Source organism: Myxocyprinus asiaticus, chromosome 47, assembly GCF_019703515.2.
Source record: "Myxocyprinus asiaticus isolate MX2 ecotype Aquarium Trade chromosome 47, UBuf_Myxa_2, whole genome shotgun sequence".
Classification (NCBI taxonomy): Eukaryota; Metazoa; Chordata; class Actinopteri; order Cypriniformes; family Catostomidae; genus Myxocyprinus; species Myxocyprinus asiaticus.
The window spans coordinates 182,501-203,763 of NC_059390.1; the positions used below are offsets into that span (position 1 = coordinate 182,501).

A 21,263-nucleotide genomic window follows, 5' to 3' on the forward strand; every position below is an offset into this window, starting at 1 on the left:
CTTCCCGAGGGCGCTTGAGCGAGGAAACACTTTTTGGCCGATGCACGCATAAACTCTCCTCCTCCTCCACATCTGACACAACCGTTTTAATTCATGTTTCACATTTGGAGTTTAACCATAATTGTCTCATACTTCAACAGTTGGAATTATTATAAATATATTAATAAATACAATTTAAATATACAAAATCATAAGTTTAGTTGCATTTTATTATTTACAGTTAACATAGTTATTTCCCTGCTGCCCTTGACCCAATCAGAACAGACCATCAGTGGAAAAACACTGCTGTAAACACACAGGAAATGCATCACTGCACTCGTGATGTCATTCGCTGCTGGCCTCTGATTGGCTGAAGTCCCGCCTATGTTTACACTCGCTGGTGTGTGTGTGTGTTACAGATCAGGTGTGTCAGGAGTGGGCGGTCTGTTTGCAGACTGCATCATGATTGGTCGATTTTGCTTTAGAGGCTTTAATCATGCTGTGTGACATCACGTGAAGTGATACTCATCAGAGCTCCGCCTTCATTTGTTTACTGTGACCCCTCCAGCTTTGTTCTCACTGTAGGCCACCATACTGACCCCTCCAACCACTCGTGACGTGCGCTGCCTCCGTGCAGCACCACATCTGCTCTGACAAAGGTCAAAGGTTGCTGCTTCCAGCCGACACTTTATTTATTTTGATTCGCTTCTGCTTGAAGCAGGTGTGTGTGTGTGTGTGTGTGTGTGTGTGTGTGTGTGTGTGTGTGTGTGTGTGTGTTCTGTAATGGAACACACTCAGCACTGGTGTCTGTAATGACTGGTTGCAGAGAGTTCCAGCCAAAACTCAGATCCTCATCTGTTGGTTTGCATGACTCCAACAAGACCGAATACAAATGCAGTATAATTCAATAAGAATCAATCAATTACAAGTATTGCCACACATTGCTTTCAAAAGCACAGACGCCATGATTTCATCTTCTCTCATCCAACACCTCGACAACACACATCCACAGCGCCCCCAGTGGATTCAATTGTAACTGCATGATTTTGTGAGAGATTCAGAGGGAAAACTGTAATTCAGCTCAGAGGGGTCACTGTCCACCCTGATGCTGCGTGACGCCACACAGTCACAGCCAATCAGAACACATTCAGACATTCATGATCAGTCCACAGGTCTGTGGAGCAGGATTTTGGACCAGTAAGATTTCACCGGGGGCGGGGCTACCGAAGTGACTGATCGAATGTCTTGTCGCTTGTTAGAGACTGCTATTATCACATGACCTGATGTGAGCCCAATGAAAACAATCTTGCTTCAGAGTTCCTGTCGCTCAGCTGAAGCATGTCACTAGCGATGTCAACGTACATGGGTCGATTCCCAGAAAACACTCACACTGATCATGTAAACCTTGAATTCACTGTAAGTCACTTAAGATAAGCACATCTGTCAAACGCCCGAACGTAAATGAAGTGCTCTCGTCAGGTCATGATTGGATTGTTTGGGATGTTTGATAAGGTCAGGTTATGAAAGTTGCTCTCCGTCTCTCTGTAGGTACATGTACTGGACGGACTGGGGTGAAATCCCAAAGATCGAGCGTGCAGGAATGGACGGAACTCATCGTGCCGTCATCATCGACACTGAAATCTACTGGCCGAACGGACTGACGCTCGACTACAGTCAACAGAAGCTCTACTGGGCCGATGCCAAGTTTAATTTCATCCACCGCTCCAACCTCAACGGATCCGGCAGGTGAGGATACACTCGTGTCACATTCGAGTTTTCCCGAAGGAGCGCTTCTTTCATGTGTGGTTTGGTTGCACATTCACAGGGAGGTCGTGGTGAAAGGTTCGTTGCCGCACCCGTTTGCGCTCACGTTGTACGATGACACGCTCTTCTGGACGGACTGGAACACACACTCCATACACTCATGTTACAAACACACGGGAGAAAACAGCCGAGAGATTCACTCCAACATCTTCTCTCCAATGGACATCCACGTGTTCAGTCAGAAGAGACAGCTGATGGGTAAGAGACGGCACCTGTTGTTTTTCTTTTCCATTTTTAAGCATTTTTACCTTTTACAACAAGAGTTTCAATCACATTTATTAATAAGGGACTATTATTAATGGTCAACCAATATGGGTTTTTCAATGGCTGAAACCAGTATTTAGAGAGCAGGATGACTGATATAAATTGCGATTAACATAATACGATTTAACAATAGCAAATCACATGTACACAACATTTGTCAAGTGAAACAAACACTTATGCTATATTTACTTAAAAAATATCTTGAAAGCAGAAAGAACTATGCATTGATAAGTCTAATGGTAGATTTCGGAACTGACACAAGGCAAAGTTAAACTTCAGTCAATCGGCCAAGCGAACACGGATATCAGCTGATAATCGCAAAACGGCCAAATTAATGACCGATTAATCGGCCTGGCCCATATGTCGGTCTATCACTAGTTATTATGATTTGACTAGTTACATGATTGTTACAAAAGGATTTCAAGGGATAATTTCCCACAAAATCATTATGTTCCAAACAGGGTACCCGTGGGTCCTTAAAAAGTCTTAAATAAATTACAAGAAGTTTTTTTATTTTTTATTGTTTTCTCCTTTTTTTTTTTCCCCCAATTTGGAATGCCCAATTCCCAATGTGCTCCAAGTCCTCGTGGTGGCGTAGTGACTCGCCTCAATCCGGGTGGCGGAGGACGAATCTCAGTTGCCTCCGCGTCTGAGACCGTCAATCTGCTCATCTTATCACGTGACTTGTTGAGCGCGTTACCGCGGAGACATAGCACATGTGGAGGCTTCACGCTATTCTCCGCAGCATTCACACACAACTCACCACACGCCCCACCGAGAGCAAGAACCACATTATAGCGACCACGAGGAGGTTACCCCATGTGACTCTACCCTCCCTAGCAACCGGCCAATTTGGTTGCTTAGGAGACCTGGCTGGAGTCACTCAGCACGCCCTGGTTTCAAACTCACGACTCCAGGGGTGATAGTCAGCATCAGTACTCGCCCCCAATACAAACATATTCTTAGCAATACAATTACTATAATGCAATGAGATAACAACAAACATGTAATCATGTTCGCTATAAAGTTCTCTGTAAAGTTGTGAGTTGAAATGATCTCAGTCCAGTCAGCTCTGTTGATGATCTTGAAGCCACAGCAGTCAACGAGAGCCCTCGAAATCATTTTTCAACAACATAAGTTTATTTTTACGCATGGATTTTGCCTCCACTTCCGTGTTTGACAAGCGGTGACATTGCCAAAGGACTGGTCTATTGCATCACATCCTGCTGGAAAGCAAGTGAATAAAGAGAAGAATTTTAATGTTGTATTAACACACACACATAAATGTGCAATCAGATATAAAAAACATGTCCAGAGACATCCAAGTAGCCTCGTGATTCACCTGCTAATTAATTATTTCATGTGGTCTTAAATCTTTCTTTTATATGGCCTTAAAAAGTCTTAAAGTCTTAAATTTCATTCTTTGAACCTGCAGATATCCTGTCCAAACCTGTATGAGGTTCTTCTGTGAAACACAAAAGGAGATTCTTTTTACTGCCAAGCTCCAAAAAAGTGCCATAAAAAGCATCATAAACGTTTGGGCTGGGTATTGATACAGATTTCCCGAATCGATTAGATATCGATTCATATGGGTATATTTCAGTTATAATGTCTCTTTTGCTTACATATGAAAGAGATTCTCTCTCAAATAATGCTGTTAATTATACAGCGGACCTTTTAACTAGATACATTATGAAAATATACATTTTACTAATTATATTTTATTAGTTTATCATTTTTCAAAAATGAACAAATCCACGTATTAAATCAATAAATAACATATCATTTTTTGTTAACATGTTTATTGTTTAACTGCATAATTTGTACTATATACCAGGGATGTCAATGAGTAATTGACATTAATAATTTGATCGATTAAGCTTATTGATTGTCGATTCATTTTTTTTTTTTAATTACCAATTTTTATTGATTCTTGTATACAAAAAACAGAATAACTAATATATATATATATATATATATATATATATATATATATATATATATATATATATATATATATATATATATATATATATATATATATATACATACAGAATCAACTTTAACCCCCATTACATCCCCTCCACCCCCCGTCCCCACCCTGTCCCTCAACAAACATCCCTGTGGTCAAAGCCTAAATTACACAATGCACACATATAAACAAACCAAAAATATTTGTGAAAATCAAAAATATAAAAATCAACAAAGAAAGAAATCCACAATTACTACCACAGTTCTGTTTCTCTCCACATGGTCCTCACTGAGACCCCTCCAGAAAGGACAAATACCTGTCCCATTTCTTACCATACGCATCCATATTTTCAAATGCCGCCATGCTGCCCAGTTCGGTGAACCACTCTTGAAATGAGGGAGCGCCAGTTGACTTCCATCCTCTAAGAATGATCTGTCTGCCAATCATTACACTAGTTTGGACTCAGCTTTTTGTATATTTGTCACCTACTTGAATAACCGCCCCATCACCCAATATACATAGTCTGGGACAGAATTAAATTTGAGTATCTAAAACCTCACAGATAAAGTTCTGGACTCTTACCCAGAATTCTTGAATCTTAGCACAGACCCACAGAGCATGGGCCATGTCTCCGTCCTCCAGCTGACATCGCCAGCAGATCGGTGTGCCTTTAGACCAAGCCTAAACAATCTAGAGGGAGTCCAGTAGAAACGATGCCAAATCTTAAACTGAATAAGGCGTACCCTTGCATCTCTAGACATAATTTTAACATTTAAAAAAATGTATAGTGCGTACACTGCGTACGAATATCCATACTTCCCTACTGTATAGTATGCCAAAAAGAGTATGCCAATGGAGTAGTACGTCCGAGTCCTCAGTATTCATGAAGCAGTATACGAGAAATGCCCGGATGACCTACTGTTTCCGGTGAGATTCTGAAGTGCGGATCGGCTGGACACTTAATGGTCCCATAATCCCTCGGGAGCTGAGGTGATGTCACTGGATTTAAAAGAGCGGTGGTGAACCACGAGTCGGACGGCTCTTCTCCACTGTAAGTGCTACATTTACCAACATAATTGTTCCTTGTGCTTAAATGGTGCTTGTTTAACAAAACCAGAGCAGATAGTTTTCGCGGTTGTTGTTGTTCTTACGTCATATATGAGGGTCACGATTCAATACCCATGTCCCAGGATGATGTCCGAAATCTATTCATACTACTCGCATGCATACTTAAAAGAACGTACTGTTTTGCTGGCAGATAAGTGCATCCTTTATCAAATACAGGTCATGCTGTGACAGTACGCAGTTTCGTACGCAGAGAGAGAGATGAAGCGGGCTCAATGTAAACAATGTTGGAGCGTTTCTCTATAAATGAACATTAATGTTTTCTGTACACACCACGATAGTGTGTTAAAGTACAACATGTAAACAAGCACTGTTGATCTCCTTGTTTCGTCCCATCCTACAATTACGTCAGTGATCGCCCAGAAAGCACGAAGGTACATTCAGCTGACATCACACTATCACCCCAGAAGCGGTAGCCTATGTTATGTACTGTTTATGCAACCTGTTATGATTTGACTCCATTTCTAATTTAAAAAAATACGTCCAAAGATCAGAAATATCCCACGATCCACAACGTGAAATTCTAATATACTTAAATATGTATACAAATGAAGTATTTTAAGATAGAAGTTACTAATAACAGTATTTCATTAACAGTAATTAAACAATGCCCAAATTCGAACTAAACATTGAATGTATTTAAATACATTGAACTAAGAATATTTTAAGAGGAAAATGCCAGTACTTGCATTTCTTAGATGTATTTAAATGATATTTAAACAATAGACTACAAGCACATATTATTTGCAGTCCTCCACATGCGTTTTGCTATATTAACATTAGCGATTAATTGATCGTTAATTTCCACATCGATCGATTATGAAAATGTCTGAAAATTGACATCCCTAATATATACATTGATTTGTTGAACACGTGCTAAAATCAGTACTGTCTCTTTAAGAAAACTAGCAGCTCTGTAAATGAGTGCATATTAACGAGAGAGACTTGAACGGCTTTATCTCATCCTTGCTATATACTCCACAATCGCTGCTGAATACTCCATCGCTATACTCCACAATCGCTGCTGAATACTCCATCGCTATACTCCACAATCGCTGCTGAATACTCCATCGCTATACTCCACAATCGCTGCTGAATACTCCATCGCTATACTCCACAATCGCTGCTGAATACTCCATCGCTATACTCCACAATCGCTGCTGAATACTCCATCGCTATACTCCACAATCACCGCTGAATATTCCATCGCTATACTCCACAATCACTGCTGAATACTCCACAATCACTGCTGAATACTCCATCACTATACTCCACAATCACTGCTGAATACTCCATCACGCTATACTCCACATACTCACCTGCTGAATACTCCATCACTATATTCCACAATCACTGCTGAATACTCCATCGCTATACTCCACAATCACTGCTGAATACTCCATCACTATACTCCACAATCACTGCTAAATATTCCATCGCTACACTCCACAATCACCGCTGAATACTCCATCGCTATACTCCACAATCACTGCTGAATACTCCTTCACTATACTCCACAATCACTGCTGAATACTCCATCACTATACTACACAATCACTGCTGAATACTCCATCACTATACTCCACAATCACTGCTGAATACTCCATCGCTATACTCCACAATCACTGCTGAATACTCCATCGCTATACTCCACAATCACTGCTGAATACTCCATCACTATACTCCACAATCACTGCTGAATACTCCATCACTATACTCCACAATCACTGCTGAATACTCCATCACTATACTCCACAATCACTGCTGAATACTCCATCACTATACTCCACAATTACTGCTGAATACTCCATCACTGTACTCCACAATCACTGCTGAATACTCCACAATCACTGCTGAATACTCCATCACTATACTCCACAATCACTGCTGAATACTCCATCACTATACTCCACAATCACTGCTGAATACTCCATCGTTATACTACACAATCACTGCTGAATACTCCATCGTTATACTCCACAATCACTGCTGAATACTCCATCGCTATACTACACAATCACTGCTGAATACACCATCGCTATACTCCACAATCACTGCTGAATACTCCATCACTATACTCCACAATCACTGCTGAATACTCCTTCACTATACTACACAATCACTGCTGAATACTCCATCACTATACTACACAATCACTGCTGAATACTCCATCACTATACTACACAATCACTGCTGAATACTCCATCACTATACTCCACAATCACTGCTGAATACTCCATCACTATACTCCACAATCACTGCTGAATACTCCACAATCACTGCTGAATACTCCATCACTATACTCCACAATCACTGCTGAATACTCCTTCACTATACTACACAATCACTGCTGAATACTCCATCACTATACTCCACAATCACTGCTGAATACTCCATCACTATACTCCACAATCACTGCTGAATACTCCATCACTATACTCCACAATCACTGCTGAATACTCCATCGCTATACTCCACAATCACTGCTGAATACTCCATCGCTATACTACACAATCACTGCTGAATACTTGAGTTATTATTCACTGAAAATCTCCTGAAAGTCATCCAGGTGTGGAATGGCATGAGAATTTGTAAATGAAGACAGAGCTTTAATTTTTTAGTGAATTATTCCTTCAAATGTAATTTCTCAGGGAATCAAAGGTGAAATTGTTTGTGTGGTAAGAGATGTGTGATGGTTATTTTCCATTCTGTTGTTAAATTTGGAGCTCATGAACAATAAAGGAATCAGACTGTATGCTTGAGTTTCCCATAGTGCTTTTACATGAGACTCCTGAAACAATAAACACACACACAGCTCTGCAGAAATGATTGACACACACACACAATGGGTCTTCTGTTCTGACTGTAGTGCTGATTGAATGCAGAGAATTTCTCATAGTGCCGACAAAATCCTGAAACACACTCGCAACCAAATGCTCTGTTACACCCCCACTCACTCTCTCTCTCTGTCTTTACACACACTCATTCTCACCATTGTAGCTTGCTTGCTTGCTTTCTTTCTGTCTTTCTTTCTTTGCATCTTTTTTCTTTTGTGTATGTTAATCTAGGCAAGTAAAGTTGAGCATCTGTACAAAGAGTTTACATGATCAGTGACACTTATTTACTTACATTTCATTAGTCACCCAGATATAATAATCCCTTGAACCCTTTTGGGCCCCAGTGCACATGTGTTACAGGGGCAGTTGTTTGTGTGAAGATTTTGAACCTGGAGTGTCACAGAAGCTTCTCTTGATAATTCCTTGTAGATTCACCTTGATCCCTTTAGCTGTGAGTGAACGGTGCTTTCTGTCTCCAACGCTCCTTTACCTGCTGTAAATGTGTGTGTGACAGAGGTGATGAGTCCCTGTTCACTGAAGAATGGTGGATGTTCTCATCTGTGTCTGCTATCACCAGTCAAACCGTATTACCAGTGCGCCTGTCCAACTGGAGTCCAGCTGCTAGAGGACAACAAGAGCTGCAGAGATGGTGAGAAACACACGCGCGCACACACACACACACACACACACACACACACACACACACACACACACACACAGTCAGAACCTCACACTGGTCAACTTATACAGCAACCCAATTACAGTGATGCAGACTCCTAGCCTATTGGCAAAATTTGCCATTTTGAAACCAAAATTGGTCACTTGTGATTTATGCAGATCCGAAGAGTTTTTGTTTTGGAATGGGGGGGTCGGACTCTGAACGCATGCTTGACAACCTCGAGATAGATTACAGCAGCGGCCAATCACGTGCTTGGTACAGCAGCGTGTGCACAATGATTCTGCGTCTGACAGGAATGGAGCGTGAAGGGTTTTGAAGAAGTAGCACTCGTGAAACTTCTCATTCGTAAACAAACTGAATGACCTTGTACATGAACTGACCGACTGTATGAGTGAGAGGGGCATGTTGTTCGTTCACTTTGCCATCGAAATGTGAGTCTACCTTGTTCATCAATGAGAGAAAGGGGTGGAAGAGCTGTTATCAATGCGTTAAAGTGACTGATGTTAATACATAAAGGAGATGTCACATGACTCGCATCAGCGCTGCAGAATAAATTGGAGTGAATGAAGCATCAGCGGTTTTAAAATCTCTTTATAATGACTTAAGGACATTATTGAAACTCATAATTATAATTATGTTGTTGTCTTTTCTGATAAAAGTCATGCAGCAGTTTAAGTACTGTAGGAAACTATACACTAGATCTGCTTTGTTCTTATAATGCTTAAACATTATACTGAAGTCAGTAGATTTGACATGCAAATTTTAATAAAGTAGAAGGTAAGGACATTATTGAATATCACTATTATTGTTTTGTCCTTTTTGGATGAAAAGTCATGCTCAGCAGTTCACAGACTGAAGGAAAATAATAGATCTGCTTTGTTCTTTTAATGCTTAAATACTATAAAGTCTCGTGGTAGATTTCGGTCGTGAATGACTCAATGATTCAATGACTCTCTTATAGCACATAAGACGCTTATTTGTCGCCACCTAGTGGCATCTCCAGAAGTAACCAGAAACTGAACTAATCAGTATGAAACTGAACAAATAAAAAAGAAAACCGTAAGTAAAAGCAAATCAGCCATCAATGGAAATACCTTAATTTTTAAGGAGCTAAAATAGTTCTTGTAGCTGAAATCTGTAGAAACTCAGCGCCTGTAAGAAGTGTTCTTCTCCCATTTAATTCTCTCTCTCTCCGGTTGATGTGCGTGTTGCCAAGGGGAACTGTCCGGTTGTTGCTATGGTAACATGGTTCTTTGGGAGAGCTCGTGTGATCTACAAACCTCTCGCTCTTCACCTCGGCATGTCATGTGACCAGTGCTGCTGTAACTGTCTGACTCTCACTCTGGGGGCCTCCTGTCTCACTCTCTTTCTCACTCACAGACAGACAGACACATCGAGCACTGAAGCTCTGGATCTGTGTATTGTCTGTTAAGTGAAAGGGATTGTGGGCTCGTTCATGGCAGAATGAGAGCACATTTAAATTGTATTTGTGTGAAACAGAATCGTTTGTAAAAGCTTTTGTTTGGCCCCTCTGAGAGGACGCATGCCCGCCCCCCCCCCCCCCCACCAGCACATACTATAGTACAGAACACTACTCTCTAGTGCTTAAAATGAACACAGGCCGATCACAAGAAGCGTAAGAAAATTACGTGTGTTTTTAGGACATGTTTGATTTTTTTTGTGACATTATTGTTATGGCAATTTTGCACATTTTCCCCTCAAATTCTCGTTACTGTCATGAAAAAAATCTCTTTCTCATTCCTGTAATGTGTCCAGGCATTTTACTTTTGAGTTTTTGTAATTCTCAATATTCTTAGTATCAATGATACAGATATTTTACTCTGTTAAAGTAAAAGAATCAAGTGCACAACTGTTCTGTGATTCATACTCAATGCTGCTACATTCATAAACTGTAGATTTCATGTACATACTATAAAAGTTATGTGTATCTGAATTCAATTTCTGTTTTAAACTGCTATTTATATATCAGTGCTAGTCAACTGGCAGCCAATCACTTTATCTGGTCCTCCGATTGATTTTAATAAAGTTGCGTTGCAGTCTAAACATTCAAGTGCGCTCTGTGCAAACTCAGTGGCCAGCAGTCATCAGAAGCGATCTAATCATGTCTCATTAAAGTTCAGTTACACTGCTATCCAAAACATGAACCAGCAGCTGTTAGGTGAGTATACATATATTTTATTGTGTCTTATTCAATCAAATGTATGTATGCTAATTGCTTAGCTGCTGGGTGCAGTAAATCTGAAAAATATACGACACCGCTGTTACAGAAGTGATGTCCGCTCATATAAACAACCTTTTTTAACAAAAGATAAATTATGAAAACCGAACCTTCAAAGAAAATGCATAGAAAAGTTTGCTTTTATTCTCCGTCAAGTGTTACACGTGTGTATCACATCTGTTCAGGGTCTGTAGTGCTCGTAAAAAGTGATAACGTGAAGCGCCACTGAACCTGCACACATGTATTTATCCTGATTAAGTATTAAGTATCTGGCTCCTACATAATTCACCGTATGTGCAGGAGAAGGAAAGGCTCGTTTTCCCCTCATGGAATGGGAGGTTAATAGAGAAAAAGGCATTTTGTTTATTTTAGTTTTCAATTTATTTTATGTAAAAAGACATTGATATTGTCAAGGATATGGACGTGCCTCCGCGTCTGAGACCGTCAATCTGCGCATCTTATCACGTGGCTTGTTGAGCGCGTTACCGTGGAAACGTAGCGTGTGTGGAGGCTTCACGCTATTCTCTGCGGCATCCACGCACAACTCACCACACACCCCACCGTGAGCGAGATCCACATTATAGTGACCACGAGGAGGTTACCCCATGTGTACTGCGTTTGTTTTCTTCAGTACACTAATGCTGGTGTATATGAATCTAATAAAGAACATATGACACTGCATTTGACCTCTGACCTCTCACCCCTCCCCAGGTGCCACGCAGCTGCTGCTGTTGGCGCGACGCACAGATCTGCGGCGCATCTCTCTGGACATGCCCGACTTCACCGACATTGTGCTGCAGACCGACGACATTCGCCACGCCATCGCCATCGACTTCGACCCCGTAGAAGGTCACATGTACTGGACGGATGATGAGGTCAGAGCGATCCGCAGGTCCTACCTGAACGGGAGCGAAGCCCAGTTTGTGGTGACATCACAGGTGAATCACCCGGACGGGATCGCGCTGGACTGGATCGCACGGAATCTGTATTGGACGGACACGGGCACAGACCGGATCGAAGTGACGCGACTGAATGGCACCATGAGAAAGATCCTGATATCAGAAGATCTGGACGAGCCAAGAGCTATCGTGCTTGACCCTGTCGCTGGGTGAGACGTTTGCTATTTTAGTGTTCAATTTGTTTTAATTGTGGTTATTTTTCATTATGATCATTTTCTGGTTCTTTTTTAAATGTATTTACTTTATCCCCTTTTCTCCCAATTTGGAATGCCCAATTCCCACTACTTAGTAGGTCCTCGTGGTGGTGCGGTTACTCACCTCAATCCGGGTGGTGGAGGACAAGTCTCAGTTGCCTCCGCTTCTGAGACCGTCAATCCGCGCATCTTATCACGTGACTCGTTGTGCATGACACCGCGGAGACTCACAGCATGTGGAGGCTCATGCTACTCTCCACGATCCACACACAACTTACCACACGCCCCATTGAGAGCGAGAACCACTAATCACGACCACGAGGAAGTTACCCCATGTGACTCTACACTCCCTAGCAACCGGGCCAATTTGGTTGCTTAGGAGACCTGACTGGAGTCACTCAGCACACCCTGGATTCGAACTCGCGACTCCAGGGGTGATAGTCAGCGTCAGTACTCGCTGAAATACCCAGACCCCCATTTTCTGGTTCTTAAAAAATGTTTTTGGAATCAGACGTTTAAGTGTTACAGACACTAAAGGTGCTGATTTAATGTACAACTGAAGAATAACTGACATGATTGTGTTTAATTTTCATGATAAGTAGCTTTATATTTTAAACTCATCAGACTCTTTTTGAGCTTCATCTTTCAAATTTCATTTTTTCTTTTTTGTCACACAGTGCTGTCACGATTATGAAATTGGCGATTAATTGTCAAACAAATAATTGCGATTATGACGATTGCTTGTCTGTTTAAGGGCTTTCACGATTAGTTGTCACACAAATCGTCATACTGTTGCTTCATACACCTTCAGAAGTCATTTTTACATATTTAACTTCAAATATATAAATCAAATAATGAAATAGAGAAATATGATTTCCTTTTAAGGCTTTAAAAACTGATGAATAAAATGAAAAATAATAAATATCAAAATATTTTAAATATCAATATTTTTAAATATATTTAAAATATGTCACTTTTGGTCAATTTTACTTTTACACTATTAATTTTGGAACTCATTTCATTTTTTTTAATAAATAATAAAATATATATATTTTTTATGATGTTATATGATATATATTATGTATTATTGAATCATTTCAGTCCTAGTTTCTTCACTTTCACACATTATTTTAATGGTCTTTGATTAAACCCACGAGCCCTTATTTCTCATGAAATACTCCACAGAAACAGAGTAAGCGTGCGTCTCCTCCTCTGTGTATGAACCTGCTATGAACAGGAACATTTGCCATTAATCGACCATTTGTGGTGAAGCCGGAGCACTTTGCGTTCACTATGAAAGTTTATATTTGTTTATATTTTCGCTGGAGTTTGACGTGTGCATCAGATCATCTTCCGGACAGGAGCAGCTCTGGTTGACATCAGCTGAGCGGCTCAGTGACACTCGGGAGTTCAACTGAATGACACTTAACTGTGCTGTTGATGGCATTCATATATTCACTTAAAATTCTCTTATTTGGGCATTAAAATGTGATTGGAATTTGAAGTGCACATTAATTGCGGCGGTTATCTAAAAAAAAACACGGTTAGATGAAATAACCGCGATCAGACGATTATTTAAAAATGCGACAGGCCTAGTCACACAATGGGGAAAATATAAAATATAAAATATAACTGCTTAATATAAAGACTCAGTTCAGACTTGCAGAAAGTTCCAGTGTGCATTCTTTTTGAATATTTCACCCAAAAATGCGTAATTGTTTACTCACTCTCATGCCTTCTCAAACTCGTATGACTTTCTTTCTTCAGCAGAACACAACGAAAGATATTTTGATGGAGATGTGATGTGTGTTTTTGTATATACAGTGTAAGTCAATGGGGTCCAACACTTTCAAGCTCCAAAAAGCACATAAATGCCGCATAAAAATAGTCCAGTGGTTTAATCCATGTCTTCAGAAGCGATCCGATCGGTTTTGGGTGAGAAACAGACCAAAATATAACTCACTATAAATCTTGATATCTTCAGTCTCTTGGCGCGATAATGATTTAAAGCTCAATTACACTTCCTTGTGCTTGACGCAAGCGCAGAGCGCTGAACACGCTTCATAAGACATGGATTGAGACATATGGATTACCTATATGACACCTTTTTGTGCTTTTTGCCATGTTTTGTGTGAACTGTTCCTTTATTCTACTGCTGCCACGCAAACACTCATTTTTCATTCAGGAAATCAAGTTTCATACTGTGAAGAGGGTGTGTTGTGTATTCGTTAATGCTGTTGAATATTTTATTTTCACACCTGTAATAATTCATGACAATGTAACGCTAATATTGTCCATCTCAGAAACCTGTAGCTCACGTGATGTGCTAAAGGAAGCTCCGTCTCGTGACAGGTACATGTACTGGACGGATTGGGGTGAAGTGCCAAAGATCGAGCGAGCAGCTCTGGACGGGATGGAGCGATTGGTGCTGGTCAACACTTCTTTGGGCTGGCCGAATGGACTGGCGCTCGACTACACCGAGAGAAAAATCTACTGGGGAGATGCCAAGACTGACGTCATAGAGGTGAGACGAAAACACGCGTGTGTTTGGACAGTAGTGTGGTGTGCGAATCGAGTGTTTCTTCAATTAATATCAAGATGCGTTTGATGTGAAAAAAGACGAGTCATCATTTCAATCAAACGTATCTGTTAGATTCATAATGTTTAATGCTGAATGCAGCTGCCAGTTGCGCTGAGATTCAGATGTTTACAGAAGAGATTTAGGACGAGATGTTTGTGCATTCCAGTGTGAACGAGAGAACATTTGCTCCTCTGCTTGACACGTGTCAGCACAGAATCAGTCTGGATGTGTTAATATCTGTCGTCACTGAACACCAAAGCTGAAAACAGCAAAACACTCTCTGCAGCTCAGAAACATGATCGTTAGAGACGCTCTCGTTGAGACGTGCCGACAGACAACAGATGGACATGTGAGGTTACCAGATAAGTGAGGTCATGACCCCGCATGTAGGAGCACTTCCTGTCCTGTGGAGTTTCTGTCGGCATTTTAAAGTGAATTTATGGACAATTCAAGTGTGTGTGAGCTGGAGGCTTCACTATAACAATGTTTCAGTAGTGAAATTTCACCATTTAGAGACCACTGCTAATATGCTGTTGAACAAACTCATTAAAAAAATTATTATATGCTATTAAACACTCCTGTATTTTATCCTTCCATGTTTTCTCAGTATAAATACATAGATCAAGTTTTTCAAAGTTATTATTCAAGTAAACATGTGAGTAGTGTGCAGTTTTATCATCATCTCATCTTTTTTCTTTTTGTCAGTATGTTTTTTTGATTATATGAATGGCATAAAATACAGTGACAGACCGGTCTATTTAGCTGCATTTACACTGCGAGCATGTTTATAATGCACATCTGTTTTTTCTTCTTCTGCCTGTCATTGTCATTTTCACCAGGAAGTGCATTTGACCATTCGCACAAGTTTTAGTTTTACTCTTGTGCACTTCATTTTAAACTCCCACTTGGATTGTTCGCAGACAGATTTGACCAAAAACAATGAACATTTAATTTTGTATAAAAGAAATGCAATAACACTAACTTCAATGATATATAAACACTAAAGGATTGCATTTTTGGAAGGATCTTCTCTACCTTTAAATTTCTCAATTACACCATTAATTTGCATGTGCAAATTGATGTGAATTTTACACCAGCGAAAACCTATACTTTAAGTTGAAACATGGTGGAAAAGAAAATATGAGAATGTGTGGTGTATTGGGGGCAGATTGCTGCCATCTGGTGCCAAAAAAGATCAATTACATTATCTGAAAATCATGTCATGACAGTAGTGACCAGTAGATAGCTGCAGGATACACTAATTCATTTCTGGTTGTAACTAGATGAATTTGTGTGTTCTGCATTGTGGATGTGTTATGGTCTCACCCATTCTTGTGTGTGTGAGTGTGTGTGTGTGAGTGTGTGTGTGTGAGTGTGTGTGTGTGTGTGTGTGAGTGTGTGAGTGTGTGAGTGTGTGAGTGTGTGAGTGTGTGAGTGTGAGTGTGTGAGTGTGAGTGTGTGAGTGTGAGTGTGTGAGTGTGTGAGTGTGAGTGTGTGAGTGTGAGTGTGTGAGTGTGAGTGTGTGAGTGTGTGTGTGTGAGTGTGTGTGTGTGAGTGTGTGTGTGTGAGTGTGTGAGTGTGTGTGTGTGTGTGTGTGTGTGTGTTCTGCATTGTGGATATGTTAGGGTCTCACCCATTCGTGTGAGTGTGTGTGTGTGTGTGTGTGTGTGTGTGTGTGTGTGTGTGTGTGTGTGTGTGTGTGTGTGTGTGTGTGTGTGTGTGTGAGTGTGTGTGTGAGTGAGTGAGTGTGTGTGTGTGTGTGAGTGTGTGTGTGTGTGTTCTGCATTGTGGATATGTTAGGGTCTCACCCATTCGTGTGTGAGTGTGTGTGTGAGTGTGTGTGTGAGTGTGTGTGTGAGTGTGTGTGTGTGTGAGTGTGTGTGTGAGTGTGTGTGTGAGTGTGTGTGTGTGTGTGTGTGTGTTCTGCATTGTGGATGTGTTATGGTCTCACCCATTCTTGTGTGTGTGTGTGTGTGTGTGTGTGTGTGTGTGTGTTCTGCATTGTGGCTGAATTATTGATTTTATTTGACACATTCTTCCCCCAAAATATCCTTGTGTTATAGTCTCACCCATTCATTCCCCATGACCGGTCAAATTTGACCGCGAACAACACAAGTGTCGCTTTTTTGTCATGCAGCTTAAACTCATCTAATGAATTTTGTGTGTGTGTGTGTGTGTGTGTGTGTGTGTGTGTGTTCAGATGGCAAATGTAGGAATAGCAACCAAGCCTTCAGTCACTCAGATGAAGTATTCCATTTCTATTAAAGAAATAAATCTAATTTTGGTCAAAAATGGCCAAACAGTGCATGTATTGGCTCTTGTAATACTGGAACTATTGTCATCTGTAGTTTGAGCTCACAAGCTGAAAAACTGAAGATTTCTGGCTAACTACACGAATCAACCACAAACTCCAGTAAAAAAAAACTCTAGTGTTTGAGTTCTGAAGCCTCTAGAAACAGATGTGCGGAAGAATTGCTCTCTAGGGCGCAAAAAATTATGGCAAATCTGAAGAATGAAATTTCCTCACATTTTAAGACTCATAAATAACATTAGAGTTGGAATGGAATTGTGTCATGGATGTGACGGCAGCTCTATTCTACGTTCAGCCAATCACTGTAGTGTTGGGCGGAGGGGTCGGCCTCGGTCCGTGCCGGCAGGCGGTGTTGTGTGGTTTCAGCCCACATCTGGTTCCGATTGCGGTCTCTACTCCAGCTGCGGTCGGCACTGTTTAGAATAGCCCCAAAATCTCCAGCCACAGCGTCCTGCGGTTACAAACTCCCAACCAGAGCAGACCTCTTCACCGAGAGCAAACACCCCAGATGGAAAGTTTATTTCATGTGTGTGTGTGTGTTAGAGTATGTGGTCTGGAGTATTGGATGTGATGGCAACACTGTTCTGCACTGGTTGAAAATACTTTTTACTTCAAATACTAACTTCAAAAACTCCAAAACGTGTCTCAAGACATCCAGCTGTTTTTGAATGCAAGTTTGCATCATGTCCGATAGGGGTCAGGTGAACATGAAACCAGCCTAATTATACAGGGCTTCTTTGAGATCAATTAGTTGACTAGTTTGTCAGGCAATCCACCAGCTAGTTGATTATGAATATACATATATACACAGTTGAATTCAGAAGTTTACATACACTTTAGCCAAATACATTTAAACTCAGTTTTTCACAATTCCTGACATTTAATCGTAGAAAACATTCCCCGTCTTAGGTCAGTTAGGATCACTACTTTATTATAAGAATGTGAAATGTCAGAATAATAGTAGAAAGAATGATTTATTTCAGCTTTTATTTCTTTCATCACATTCCCAGTGGGTCAGAAGTTTACATACACTTTGTTAGTATTTGGTAGCATTGCCTTTAAATTGTTTAACTTGGGTCAAATGTTTTGGGTATCCTTCCACAAGCTTCCCACAATAAGTTGCTGGAATTTTGAGTCAGGTTTGTAGGCCTCCTCGGATTGAGGTCAGGGCTTTGTGATGGCCACTCCAATACCTTGACTTTGTTGTCCTTAAGCCATTTTGCCATAAATTTGGAGGTATGTTTGGGGTCATTGTCCATTTGGAAGACCCATTTGCGACCGAGCTTTAACTTTCTGTCTGATGTCTTGAGATGTTGCTTCAATATATCCACATCATTTTCCTTCCTCATGATGCCATCTATTTTGTGAAGTGCACCAGTCCCTCCTGCAGCAAAGCACCCCCACAACATGATGCTGCCACCCCCATGCTTCACGGTTGGGATGGTGTTCTTCGGCTTGCAAGCCTCACCCTTTTTCCTCCAATCATAACGATGGTCATTATGGCCAAACAGTTCAATTTTTGTTTCATCAGACCAGAGGACATTTCTCCAAAAAGTAAGATCTTTGTCCCCATGTGCACTTGCAAACTGTAGTCTGGCTTTTTTATGGCAGTTTTGGAGCAGTGGCTTCTTCCTTGCTGAGCAGCCTTTCAGGTTATGTCGATATAGGACTCGTTTTACTGTGGATATAGATACTTGTCTACCTGTTTCCTCCAACATCTTCACAAGGTCCTTTGCTGTTGTTCTGGGATTGATTTGCACTTTTCACACCAAACTACGTTCATCTCTAGGAGACAGAATGCGTCTCCTTCCTGAGCAGTATGATGGCTGTGTGGTCCCATGGTGTTTATACTTGCATAATATTGTTTGTACAGATGAACGTGGTACCTTCAGGTGTTTGGAAATTGCTCCCAAGGATGAACCAGACTTGTGGAGGTCCACAATTTAGTTTCTGAGGTCTTGGCTGATTTCTTTTGATTTTCCCGTGATGTCAAGCAAAGAGGCACTGAGTTTGAAGGTAGGCCTTAAAATACATCCACAGGTACACCTCCAATTCAGTACACCTCCTATCAGAAGCTAATTGGCTAATTGTCTAAAGGCTTGACAACATTTTCTGGAATTTTCCAAGCTGCTTAAAGGCACAGTTAACTTAGTGTATGTAAACTTCTGACCCACTGTAATTGTGATATAGTCAATTAAATGTGAAACAATCTGTCTGTAAACAATTGTTGGATAAATTACTCGTGTCATGCACAAAGTAGATGTCCTAAACGACTTGCCAAAACTGTAGTTTGCCAATATTAAATCTGTGGAGTGGCTAAAAAATGAGTTTTAATGACTTCAACCTAAGTGTATGTAAACTTCTGACTTCAACTGTATGTATATTTGCACATCCCTGCCAGAGTCCAGTCCAGGATTTGCGAGTAGCCGATTCCGCTCTGTGTGATGATGAGATGTGTTGTAAATGTATGCAGGAATTCTTGTAACTTTGTGAGGATTGGTTTGAGAGCGTGAGTCAGAAACAAACTGCAGGAAGTGAGTGTTGTATTGCTGAGGACTGGAGAGTGAGCGAGCGAGCTGTGGACTGACTGCATCACTTTTTTCAGCTTGTTGTTGTTAATGTCTGTGATGCTCATAGATTCATAAGAGCAACAGCTCATGAGCTTTAAACACTCATGAAATCTCTTTCACAGTTTTATTTCTTGTGTTGATGTTTTCCTGTTGAAACATGAAGTTGGGACAGGATATATTGAAGAGCTCATCATTATGTAATAGCCAATAGTCTTTAGTTTACATCAGTTTAACATCAGTGTTTTTTGTTGTGTGTACCCCCACAGTACCATCAGTAAGGGTCAAGTACCCCTTCATTGATACAAAAACAAAGATGTGTACCAAAGGCTCAATATCTTTTAACGTTATCATTAATATTGATTTTTATCGATCAATCACAATCAGTATTGGTTTGATATATGACATACCTTTTAGGGCTGGGTATATGACAGAAATTGATTGATGTATTTAATTGCAAAATGGATTACTGTGGACTGTAACCAATGAGAGACTTATGTTCAACAATATGGAAATAAACAACATACTGCCTACGAACGACACTTTTCGTATTGCTTTACTCATCTGCTACAATAATGTAATCCATTTTAATATTTTTATTACATATATAATTTTATAATTATTTAATAAAACTATTTATAATTATTTGATTATATATTGAATTATTGTTATTTAAGGGGCTTTCTCAGCAAATCTTTATATATGCGATTAATTCGATTAAAACTTTTAACTGGGGGTCTGGGTATCTCAGCAAGTATTGACGCTGACTATCACCCCTGGAGTCACGAGTTTGAATCCAGGGTGTGCTGAGTGACTCCAGCCAGGTCTCCTAAGCAACCAAATTGGCCCAGTTGCTAGGGAGGGTAGAGTCACATGGGGTAACCTCCTCGTGGTCACTATAATGTGGTTCTCGCTCTCAGCTGGGGCGTGTGGTGAGTTGTGCGTGGATGCCGCGGAGAATAGCGTGAAGTCTCCACACGCGCTATGTCTCCACGGTAACGCGCTCAACAAGCCACGTGATAAGATGCGCGGACTGACGGTCTCAGACGCGGAGGCAACTGAGATTCATCCTCCACCACCCAGATTGAGTCACTACGCCACTACGAGGACTTGGAGCGCATTGGGAATTGGGCATTCCAAATTGGGTTTTTTTTTTTTTATTGATTGACAGACCTAATTTGTACCATTTAGTAGTATTTACATTGCAACAAGTAACCTATCCCTATAGGACAAGTGCTAAAACACTACTGTCTCTTTAAGAATGGCAGTTCTGCCAATGCCAGTGCGAGTGGAGTCGAATGGTTTCTTGATAACATCAGTGCTGTGTGATTAGAATAAATGTTTCTATTTTTTGTTTTTGATCAACAACTGACTGTAAAGAACAGAAATGATATTAAGAGACATTGTGTGGATCTCGTCTTTGGACAGAACAACTTTTACTCTCAACACGCAATGAAAGGATCTTCCTGCTTAAAAAAGATAATTGAATATCAAGATCGTTATAAATCAGAAGATTAATATTTTTACCCAGCCCTTATCCCTACTAATTTCTTTTTTGCACCCCCTGAACCTGGTTACATACCCCTTTTGGTTTCTTCTCATTCTGGAGAGCATTTGATTGGACAAAGAATTTGAGCGAGATGATGTCAAGTATTTTCAGTCCATTATCCTGGAAGAGAAAGACTATACATTTGATGTGTGTATATATCTGCTAAAAGCATTTAGGAGTGCA

The 21,263-nt window shown here is 40.5% G+C and overlaps 1 protein-coding gene across 3 annotated transcripts in view; it reads left to right on the forward strand.

Moving 5' to 3' along the window:
* Positions 1 to 21,263, forward strand: part of LOC127436420 (low-density lipoprotein receptor-related protein 6-like) — a 61,474-nt gene that overhangs the window by 20,571 nt on the left and 19,640 nt on the right. For all 3 annotated transcript variants that reach the window (XM_051690541.1, XM_051690542.1, XM_051690543.1), the window contains 5 exons: positions 1,528 to 1,725; positions 1,805 to 2,001; positions 8,516 to 8,650; positions 11,631 to 12,027; positions 14,425 to 14,596. In XM_051690541.1, the coding sequence (XP_051546501.1) occupies positions 1,528 to 1,725; positions 1,805 to 2,001; positions 8,516 to 8,650; positions 11,631 to 12,027; positions 14,425 to 14,596 (1,099 nt within the window). The remainder of the gene's footprint in view (positions 1 to 1,527; positions 1,726 to 1,804; positions 2,002 to 8,515; positions 8,651 to 11,630; positions 12,028 to 14,424; positions 14,597 to 21,263) is intronic.